The following is a 12,029-nucleotide window of genomic DNA, read 5'->3' as shown; positions in this document are numbered from 1 at the left end:
GGTGCAGACCCAGGACACGCTGGAGAGATTATATCTCTTGGCCTTGGTGTTCCCCCAGATAAGCTGGAGGAGGTGGCTGGGGAGAGGGAGGTTCTGGGCTTCTCTGCTTAGGCTGCTGCCCCTGCGACCTGGCCCCGGATAAAGCGGATGAAGATGGATGGACTATATACAATAGGATAAAAATAGAATACAAATGCTATATACAACTGAGTAAAAATACAACTTTGTCAGTAAAAGAGTATTGCACTTAATTTTATTGTACGTGTCATGAAACATGAATATAAAATATACAAGAATCAAATTATGTGTGTGGTAATTTTTTGCATAGTTAAACATTAGAATTATAAATTAATTTTGTTATAAAGTTTAAGATTTAAATTTTACCTTTCCTTTTGTAAAATCTTATGTCTACTGGATAGACCCAACCCCTATTATTGATTGTATACAACATATTGATGTAGTAACAATGACATGATTTATTGGCCTTTTTACAGACAAATTTTTTTTACTCTGGTCCAAGTCAGTTGACACCCGTAAACTTGTAGCTTTTTTCAGTGGTTTGATTTGTTTTCACAAAGATAAAATTCTAAGTGACACCAAAAAGCTAACAACAAACCATGTGAGATGGTTCAGTCTACTTATTGGTCAGATGCGTCTGCAGCAGGAGCAACAAAAGTAAATACAGGAAGAAGGTGCTGTGTACTGGACTGTTGGGGAACATGGAGAATTTATGTTCATTCCAGGGTTAGTTGCTAGCCCATGCAGATATGTTTGCATGGGTTAGTTGCTAGCCCATGCAGATATGTTTGCATGGGTTAGTTGCTAGCCCATGCAGACATGTTTGCATGGGTTAGTTGCTAGCCCATGCAGATATGTTTGCATGGGTTAGTTGCTAGCCCATGCAGATATGTTTGCATGGGTTAGTTGCTAGCCCATGCAGATATGTTTGCATGGGTTAGTTGCTAGCCCATGCAGATATGTTTGCATGGGTTAGTTGCTAGCCCATGCAGACATGTTTGCACATTTGTGGTACTTTCCCGTACTGAAAACTCAAAGCATACAAGGCTACAGGACAAGGCTGGATGAATTAATGTATTTTTTTGTTTGTTTGTTTTACACCAAAGCCATGATGTATTCCCAACTACACTCTGACTATTACTAGGCATCAGCAGGCTATATTTATCTATTCCTCTGTTCCTCTGTGCAGTGGTGTCTATGCTTTTGAATATTTAGCAATTGAGATGTTTTTTCTTTTATCCCTCAACCCTTTAGAGAGAAGTAAATTTCCACTCAGCTGTGTGTGTTAGAAATAGAAATACTTGTGGTGAGTAATAAACCACGAGTAAATTTAGTCTTTAGTGGTTGAAGTAGTCGAAAGCCCCAGTGAGTAAGCCTTTTCTGAGAAAAAGTGAGAGGATGTAGTGATCTAAACTGAAAGTTTAACTACACTTGTAGCAGCTTTGCTAGTTCAAAACTCGTTATTTACATTTATTTTCATTTTGAAAATGTGAATATGAATGATGCATGAGTCAATTATACCATGGTTTGCCTTTTTTGTGGAGTTAAATAAAGAATTATACCTGAAAGGTCAATACCTTTCTATAGACTTTAATGCCATCATATTTGTTATTGAAAACAGAGTCCTGTTTAGTTCCTGTGTGATCCAGATAGTTCCTGCTTCAAGCAATGTTCTGAAAATGCAGAATCTGGGGACGAGGGGGACGACTTGCCTCCCCTTTCGGTTAGTGATTACAGTTAGATTTAAATCTTCATGTTTTTGTTGCATATTTTAGTATACTCTTGTAATTTTCTTGCAAAATCTTCATTTCCATGTTAGGACCTTTACTATTCTATTGCTTCATGTCTTATATTGATACTCATGTGTCTTTTGTGCCCTGCCTTAAGTCTCACTTCCCCCTGTCTAGTTGTCAAAGATGATAATTTGTCTCAGCTGTGTCTTATTGCCCACATGTCTCTCCTCTACCCTAATGACTTTTCTCTGCATCTTCATGGTGTGTTCCTGCATGAGTCAAAAGTCCAAATTTCTGAGTTCCCAATCTGAAGTTGAATCTGGAAGGCCCCTTCTATTTGGATTTTATACTAACTAATAACAATCCAATATAAATAACAGTAAAACTGTAATTTTTTTAAATCTATGCTGCCCTGTTGTGTATTTGTGATTTGTTAAATAAGCCACACAGAGTACCAGCAGGCTCCATTCATGGATGTGTTGCAGCTGCATTTTTAAGCGCAAAAAGAAAAGTACTATGTTGTATTTCTAGTGATACCTGAATAGCTCTACCTTGTCTCTTACTTTTTTTCGACTTAACTACTGGGATGTAAAAGAACTGTAAACTCAGGAATTACATCACTCCCAAGTTCGGTGTTCAGACTTTGAGGTATCTGAAACTCGGTAATAGTCATACTCGTCATTTGTCTTCTGTCAGTTTTTGTTTGTGGTGCCTTATGTGTCTGGAAGGCTTTCTACTTTTAAATTCTGCTGTTTACTCCCTGTTTCTGAAGTTTCAAAGAATTCTTCTACTTCACCTAAATAAAAGTTTCCTTTTTTAAAAAAATCCATTTTGCTTTGAGAGCACTTAGCTCAGAACAAACTGGCCCATTGCAGCACTGAAGACTGTGATTATTGACTGTATATAAAAGATAGAAGGAGTTTATGGCTTTGAAATATCTAACTAATATGAAAGTAAATTAACTTGTATTCCATGTAAGGGTCAACAGGGGATGTCTTTCCTGGTTTCAAAGAGTAGTCTGATCATGAATAAAAACCTTTATGACCTCGTATTATGACCTAGTTTGACCTCAGTAAACACATTCCTTATGAATTTATTGTCTCAGTTGATAGTTGCACGTCTTATTAAATACAATATGATGTGTATTTTATAAAAAGTATTAGGAAACATTTTTTGAAAATTAGTTTTTGTATCATTATAATTATATTATAAAAACATTATCATAGTTAGGCCACAGAGGCCAGCTCAAGGCTGGATCCAGGGCTCTTGGAAATAGTTTTAAACATGAATAAAGTGCACTAGACCCTGAAAATAAAAAACTGTCTGTTCTTTAAAGATAAACGTCGCTCCAGTCTGAAAGCGAATGTATTTAAGTGGAGGGTGGAGTGTAAAGTATGTTGCCCCAGCTTCCTTGTTCAAAACAGACTCAGCAGATTGTATACAGTGGTTCAACTATAAGCAGTCCTGAGGCAAGTAAATGTGATTTTTTTCCTTTCATATGCATATTTTTTCTATTTGAAGAGGAAAACATTAGTAAGGAAAGTGTTTCATAATCAGGACAAGTCTGTCATCAGATATCCTACTGAAATTAAGGAATTGTCACGATCCTGGGTCTTTTGACCCAGCGTTTTGAGTTTTCATTTATTTTGATGTTATGGTTGTTTAAGTTCGTTAGCTTATCTAAGTTCATTTACTTATTAGTTTCCCCTTGTGTTTTCAACCCCTGTGAAGTCTCCCTTACCCTTCATGTGTTTCATGTCTGTGTGTCTTATGTTGTCAAGTTCATGTTGTCATGTCGGCCTCTGCCAGAGGAATATCAGTAACTAATATTTTCATCTCACTAGAAATGGTTTTGATGCAATGTTTGATCTAAGAAGATACAATTAAGGTTTATTTTATCCTCTGTTACACGCAAGTACAGATGGCTAACATTCAACTCTAATGACTAACTTTTGGTTTAATAAACCATTCTCCAAACATTTGTATCTATTCATGGTGAAGTGCTTCTCCCACTAAGAACGTTACATCCAGATGAACAGAATCAACTTTTTGGGATTCCATTACCTGGATGATTTAGCATGCATCAAGACATTTGTATCTCTAATTTCACCTCTGCTCAAGAGCAGTACTAACTTTGTGCCTTTTTTAGTCTTATTTATTTATAGCATCTCCATCACTGAACAGCGAACACAGATGGAGCCTGTTGAAGTGGTAATGTGGATTGACATCTGTGTCTGCCTTCCTTTGACCATACTGATCATCTATTGTATGTGCTGTGCGGTATGTATGTAATTACGTCCATCTCTATCAGTATTTGAAGATTTAACAAATCAACTAACCTGTCCTGCTAGTTAAGTATTCACTTTGCTTTTTGGATTTAGCCAACCGCATTTAGCAAGATATAAGGAGTTATTTCATACATATGAAGGATTTCCAAACCCCTAGACACTATAGTGAGTGAATGTAATAAGAATCATGAGTTTAAACATAAATTAATGTTGCCTACCTTGGCTGTAACCCATCATTACTAGAAATCATTACAAATACTACAAAGTCTAGCAGACCTAGAATGACAATAAAATCAGACAATGTTGTCTGTGGGAAAAGAAAGCTGATGCATCTGCATCACTGGCTTTCTCCTTCGGGTGGCACTGACTTCCTGTTCCAACACACAGTTGTGTTTTTATGTATCTTGTCTGTTTAATTAAAAACTTTGATAATGTCTCATTTCATAGTCCAGTCTTTATGTGCTTTAGCCAAGCATGCTCTGTTGATTCACTCACTGTGTCTTTACCTTAGCTTAGCTTGTAGCCAACTCACTAGCAGCATGTGCTCTTCAGCTGTCTTTCCCTCACTTTCCTGCTCATTGTGTAAGATACTTGGTTACTCCTCGGCGTCCTTTAGTGACAATGATACTAGTGTTTGCAGATCTGGAGGCCCGGATTACTGGAGACCTGGCTTCACAGCCCAAATTTAGCTAGGTCCCTGCCGGTGCAGCCTCATTAGCTCTGATTCTATCCAGAGTTGCAGTCAATGACCCACAATAATTATTTTATTGTGGGTGATTTTAACATTTATGTAGATCAGGGCTGGGCAACTGCAAGCCTCAAGGGCCGGTATCCTGCACGTTTTAGATCTCACCTTGGGTCAACACACCTAAATCAAATGATTAGTTCATTACCAGGCCTCTGGAGAACGTCAGGACATGTTGAGGAGGTCATTTATCTATTTAAATCAGCTGTGTTGGATCAAGAACACATCTTGATGCAGGACACTGGCTATTGAGGCTTGGAGCTGCCCACCACTGATGTAGATGCTAAAAATGACAGCCTCAACATGGCATTTAATCTATTATTAGACTCAGTTGGCTTTGTTGAAAATAAAAGAACCTACCCAGCACATTCTCGATTTAGTTTTAAAGGTCTGTAGAGCCAGTGGTTATGATTTGGTTATCGATATTCTTTAAGGTTTCTATTATTTAGTTCCACCGTGTGTTCTGTCTGCTAGCCTGCCTGTCTATTTTACTTTATTTGTATTCCCAGTTTAGATAGTGTTGGTTTTTCAGGTGTTCAGCAAGAAAGCTGTTTTTTGAGTTTACAGTTTGCCTCCTGGAGTCTGCATTTTGGGTCCTCCATTCCTGCCTGCTGCACACAGCCCTGGACAGTAACCTTTAAATCCTTAAACCTTATATAGTGTTTAGTTATATGTCCTTATTAATGAGTAGGAAGGGGGAAATATAAAAAAGCCTTTGGAACAATAATTCCATTTATCAAGGTAAAAAGGACTCTTGGTCCACTTTCCTTTGCAGAGACACTAGACACTGAATACACTAAGGCAATATATAGAGTTATATAAAAAATGGCTTATTATTGTAAATCTCATATTTTCTGCAGAGACGAAGGGATCCAGGCCCTGCCCCCTATTACATATACATCCTGGTTTCCAATCTAATCCAGCTCTGTGCTCCAGTTCTTTGGCTGGCTAAACTGGAAGACCATCAGCAGCCCACCGGTGTCTCTGAAGTGTTTTTCTTCTTCGGTGTTACAACTAGTCTTAACTTCAAAACCTGCATTGTTCTGGAAAGGTATTTATCTTTCATATATCTTTCAATGCAAGTATACTACATTTTATTGTGACTTGAAGCATCCTTACAGTCAAACTTTTGTCTACCGCATCAATCAGAATACTGTCTGTTTTGTGTTGCAGGTATTTTTTCATCACCTGTCCAATGCTGAACTTCATAAGACAAACTAAAGGTTCTATTTTGGTGTCTGTTCTGGTCTGGACCATGTGTGTTATCACTATCTCTCTTGCAATATTACTACACCAACATGAACGCATCTATGTTTTTACCTTCTACCCTGCCCCTCTGTTCATTCTTTGTTTAGCTGGGACCCTCAAAGCTCTGCCTGCTGCCACCTCAGTTCCTGCTGAGGAAAAACGAAGAATTATAGGAACTTTGTTTCTGTTGCACCTGAATTACTTTGTGTTGGTCTTGCCTGCAGTAATTCTATTATCTTTTGTCAGAAATGTAAGTTTGGCCATGATCCTGCTCAGTCCTTTTGTGGACTTGATGCTATTTTGTTTCATGCAGAAAGGACCTGTTGACAGTTTGCTGTCATGTCTGTGCTGCTGCAGTATGAACAACACTGCAGCAGATGTCAGCAGCAGATCACCAGTTTAACTGATTTTAGCAGAAACAGGTGGGCTTGTGTTGGCAAAAACAAAGTGAGAATAAAGAGGGGAACATGTGATGGGACAGATGCAGAGAAATTTAAAAATAAAGATGGACTATGTGCACATAAACACACAGAGGAATGCAAACACAGAGTGTGTAAACAGTTGATGGAAATGTCATGTATATGTTTTATATGATATTTTTGGCTTATTTCATCATCTTCAAAACATTTATTTCATTAAATCTTTAAATGTCCACAGCATCTATACATATCTGCACAATTTCTTTTACAATTTCTGAATTTGATTCAAGAATCTTTTACAATCTGTACATAATTTTAGTTTTACTTTTATGATAGTTTGTTTCTGTCAAACCCTTTTTTTTTTTTTTCATTTTGCACATTTGTGACTTGACCAAATCCAGTAGCTCCTTTAGATCCCCCCCTGAACAGCAAGTAAATATTTGTGTCAGCTACAAACAATAATTTGAATACATCTTTTACTACTTTATCTAAATTCATGGTCACATGTTAAGAGAAGATAAAGAGTTCTAAAATCCTGTAAAGAAATGTGGCCTAGTTTTCTGTACTGACAATGTGACACATAACATGATCCTTGTCCAATACATTTTTACATGACCTTCATGTATGCTTTTTATTCATACAAACATTTATTAAAAGGTACAAAAATGAGTTATGTTTGTCTATTTGCTGCTGTGATGTACATGGATATCAAGGTTTTTTTAAGTGCTGTATAAGTCACATAATAATAACAATAACAGTAATGGAGCTTTTCCATGCATCCCAACACAGTGGTTGTATTTCATTTCACTCTAAATTGGGATATGAATATGGAAACATTTGAACATTTATTTTCATCAGGTTTTCATTTTTGGTGTCAATCATTCAAATCCGTTTGAGCTTATGCCACCTGTTTTATGTTTGGCCACTAGATGGAGACATCAAGTTTTCATAAATGATGAGTTCAGAGGGTCATGGTATGATAGTAGCTACCTTTCCAGTATCATTTAATCTTTGAAATTGTCATGTCTGCAGTGGCAGACAAGTGGAGATTGAAAGTAGGACCCAAGATGCAGGCAGCTTCTGATGTGGGCGAGCTTTATTGATATGGTAGGTGAAACAAACAGGAACATAATGGGCATGAAACAAAACCTAAGGATAATTTAAACTGTGAAAAATTAACCAAACAAAACTGAAACCTTAAATGGAGGCGCAGGGACGATGATGCAGGGAAAGAACACAGACGAACCAGCAATGCACACGAGAAAACACAGGGCTTAAATACACACAGGGCAATCAGGGAATGGGAGACAGGAGGGAGACAAGGCTGGGATTAATGGGACATAACGGGAAAAGGGGAAGAAAAACTAGAAACATTGACAAGAGAAACAAACCTTCAAAAAAAAAAAAAAAACAGGAAACACACCACCAAACCTCTAAACACGCAAACTTAACACAGACTGGGGAGACAGAACATAGGAACTTGAAACGTGGAACAGAAGAGCACAGAGGACACAAAACACTAGGGATAATCACAAACAACCCAACAGAATATTAATACACTCGAGCATAAACACCAAGTCCACAGACTCTGGACCATAACAGGAATATTGCTACTATAGTAAGGCTACTACTAGAATCAAACTTAAAAAGTTTGAATTAAAGAACAGGGTCTGTAACAAAACAATTTCCCAGTTTGGAGTGAATAAAATACTCTTAATTCTGAACATTATGTGTACAAAAATGGTTTCTGGTCCCTGTTCTTATAAAAAGGTGGACTGAAGCTTACATTCCAGAGTTCTGTGTCATAGTTCCCTTTGTTCCCTTCATGTCCACTCTGTCCAAGTCTCATCTTTGTGTTTTGCTCTTTCATTTTCCTCAGTTATGTAACTGTCGCTGTCTCCAGCTTGTTCCACCAACAGTTCCCACCTACTGCCATCCTCTCGTTACCTAGTGTGTTCTTAATTCCTTAGTGACGAGCAAGTTTGGGAACCAAACTCAGGACCCCAAAAGCACAAAGGTTGAATTAAAAAAGAAAAAAACAGATTTATTGCTGGCTCCTCTCAAAATGCCAGGAATCCTGGTCGAGAGTAAATAATCCTGAACACGGGAAACACTCTTGAGGAAGAACACAGCCATCAGAGGATGACAAAACAAGGAACAGAGGGACACTGGGACTGGGACAGAGCAGACATGGATACGTGACAGACTGGGGGATAAGAGAAAAAATACAAAGACATGTACATGACGAGGGATAGGACTGCAGATGTAGACAGCCACAGCCACTGCCCGTTCTTGAGCCTGTTCTGCTACTATTTTGTTTTTTCTGTTATATAGGAATTTTATAACAGGGTTTTCCATCCCATTGTCACCAAGTGCTTGCTAGAGTCTTTGCTTTACAATATTAAACACCTTGAGCCTACTGCTGTTGTGATTTGGTGCAATATAAATAAAACTGAACTGAAAATTTAATTGAAAGCTCCGTCATGTCGAAACTAGTGTGAGGGCACAGCAATGTTCAGATCTCTCCAGAGATATTCAATCAAGTTTAATTCAGGGCTCTGGCTCAGCCACTCAAAGAGATGACAATACCTACAGACCTGCTGTTAAGGCACAACAACACCTTTACTTCCTAAGGAGGCTAAAGACAGCCTAACTCCTGTCAGATTATAATATTATTTTATGCCATGTTAGACCCTTAATTAAAGATGGTGAATTATTATGTAGTTTTAGTTTGCATTATTCTCCTGAATTAGAAGAAGGTGATAACTATTGCATTTGTTAAGCTGATTTGCATTACATTAGACTGCTGGTTGATTGTGAATGAATGATATTGTTTTATGATGCATTATACTGCTGAGTTATGAGAAATACTGTTTGCAGGAAGTCATCGCCTTATTTGTCTGATTAGAAGAGAACAGAACACACTGGAGTTTTCTGCCCCATCTCAGCAGGAGCAGATAAACAGGGAGCCAAGGTTGTAGCTTAGGCACTGTGTGAGAGAAAGAATGTGAATGTTTAGGCTTTTATGATTAGGTGGGGGCCACTAGAGGCTATAAGAGTTTGATCAATGCTCCACCATTTTGAGATCTGATGCTGTCTGCGTACGGTGTCCATCTCCCACGCGTGTGATCATTAAAATCATCGTTTGACTCAACCCGGCCGGACCAGTGTTGTTATTGTGGTTTTTCCTCTTGTATCCATCCCCAATATTTGAATCCGTAACAGTTTGGGGGCTCGTCCTGTGGTATTGGGGTGGAATTTTGGAGGTTTGGACGGTCCGAGGTTGTCGAACGGACAGGCACAAGCCAGTGGTCTGACGTGAGTGGACATAAGCCGGCTTATACAAAGGTAAGGCACTACCTGTTGAATTATTTCCAAAGTGTGCCAAATTGGACATGATAAAATTGAAGTCTACTCACTGACATTACTGGTAAATGTCTGTTTTGATTTTGATGAAAAAATCTCATGAGTTGAAGCAGTTAGAGTCTGCTAAGAAATAAATGCAGTTAGAGTCTGCTAAGAAATTGGGTTGGAGTCCCAAGTAGTTTGATAGGGAATTGGTCATTTAGTGAGTTAGAGGCTCCGTTGGTTATATGGTGAACCTGAGTTGGTCATGTTGTGAGTTAGAGGCTCCATTGACCACTGGGTTGCACCTGCCTCAGTCAGACTCTTGTTTTGGGGTGCTGACTGTTGTTTCAAAGTGTTATAAATTATTATAGGACGGCAGTTAGAGGCTGCTAAGAAGCGCATAGCTCGGAGGTTACGCTCCCTCCTGGCCGTGGACGCGCGACCTTGACCTGTCGGCGAACAGGGCTAGTTCAGTTTGGCTTAACTGTGGGGTACGGGGCATCCTGGAATAAGCTAGGAGTTAGAGTCTCCTTACCGTTTGGAACGGTGTCTGCGCTTTTTTGGACACTGTTAAATTGAGTTAGGGACTTTAGAGATGAGGCCAGATACAGTTAGAGGCAGATACTGGTTAATTGATCACAAAAAAGTTGGACTTTCTTCGGTTGGACCCGTTAACTTAAATTTGTCAAAATTGTGTAGGCGCTAAATCTGTCAGGCCTGAGAGTGATTGTAAATATAAGACGTCTTTGTAATATAAAATAATAGAGCTGTGTGTGAGACTGTGTGTGACGAGAGCGCGCTGCAGCGCTGCGAGCTATTTTTAGACGGTGTGTGAACATGCAAATGAGGTGGCTGCTGTGAAGCGCACAGAGGACTTCTGCTTCCTGTTTAACGTGTTTTTTGAGTTTTATAATTGTGATTTGCAAATACTGTTAAAAACCTGTAAACAAGACGCTGATTTTGCTGATTATAATATTACAAATAAGGTTTTGAATGACTAGGGTGAATGCTTGATGTTTGGCTGAGTTTTGATATAGAAAAGACAAATCGTGCATGATTTAGACCGACACTTCAGTCGGCAGAGTAAGACTGAGTGATAAATACAGCTGTGATTTGTTTCAGTTTTGTGGTAGGAAGCAGGATTTATAAGATTTTTAAAGTGACTCTTGGTTCAGCTCAATAATATAAGCGGTTACATTTGATTTACTGTTGGTTTTATCATAATATAGGGTGAGATCAAGCACGAAGTTCAGCTGTGTGTGTGACAGGAACTCTGCATGCCCATAAAAGGCAACGGCCAGACTGTGAGAAGTATGCACCGAGAGAGAGAGAGTAAAATCTAGTCAGATGAAGTGAATCAGGAGGTTTTTAGAAAAGAAATAGTAAGTGAATGTTTTAGTGTGTTAATACAGGTGGATTTCTCCCAACCTGGAAACCTGAGTACAGCGGCAAAAGCATAAACAGAATTGGGACGACAGACAGGCCAAGCTTTGGCTCAAAAGTTTACAGCTTGACCTCACTCTGTCCCCACCCGGAAAAGAAGCTTAAAGGACATCTTCTCCTCCAGTTATCGGTTACCACCACTGGAAATTTTCAGGCAAGTTTTTGACTGAATTGTTGTTGGCACCATGTGTCCCTGAATCTCACAAGCAAGCCCTAACTCCTGGCTGTAGACATGGAATGCTGTTATTTAAGGTGGGGAATCAAAATTTGGGAAACAAAATAAAAACACACACACAACCAGAGAAATGTATGAGAAAGGCACGTGTTAGAGGAATGCCTTGTTTGAGAAAAAAAGTTAAAATAACCCACCTACAAACGCACACACACGCAGTGAAGATTTTCCAGCAAGGTTAAAGCAGCGAAATTTAACATACACCTGTTGTTAAATGATAAAGTTTATCCACTACTAACAAATAAACTCTCTGGGTTGCAGGACAACAACTTAACTTCAAAGAGAGACACTGGTCTGACCAACCAGTGATGACACGACAAATTTAGTGGTTAGAAGATTCAAATTGTGACATGTTTTCTGCTGATTGATTAATACAAGTGATTACTGAATGAAAGAAAATTCTTTTTTGGGCTTTTAAACATGATCTTAACAATTTTAACATGTACCTGTGTTGTCCTGTCAGCTTGGTGGGTTATGAGTTGATTATATGGTGGACACTGTACTGCTGAACAACAAACAATTATATTGCCATCACTGTTATAATCTTACAGTGAC

At 38.6% G+C, this 12,029-nt stretch overlaps 1 protein-coding gene across 1 annotated transcript; it reads left to right on the top strand.

Annotated features, from left to right (window-relative positions):
* The first annotated feature begins 649 nt into the window (after positions 1-649).
* Positions 650-6,435, top strand: LOC146375346 (uncharacterized). The gene is made up of 4 exons (XM_084949287.1): positions 650-675; positions 3,917-4,031; positions 5,645-5,835; positions 5,958-6,435. Exons 1-4 carry the CDS (start codon positions 650-652, stop codon positions 6,433-6,435), a joined length of 810 nt encoding a protein of 269 aa, XP_084805413.1.
* The last annotated feature ends 5,594 nt before the right edge of the window (positions 6,436-12,029 follow it).

The sequence above is a fragment of the Perissodus microlepis genome, chromosome 13 (genome assembly GCF_051167445.1).
Source record: "Perissodus microlepis isolate ML-2025 ecotype Zambia chromosome 13, ASM5116744v1, whole genome shotgun sequence".
Lineage (NCBI taxonomy): Eukaryota > Metazoa > Chordata > Actinopteri > Cichliformes > Cichlidae > Perissodus > Perissodus microlepis.
The sequence above is the reverse complement of the archived record's forward strand: the minus strand, read 5'-3'. Positions and strand labels throughout refer to the sequence as shown.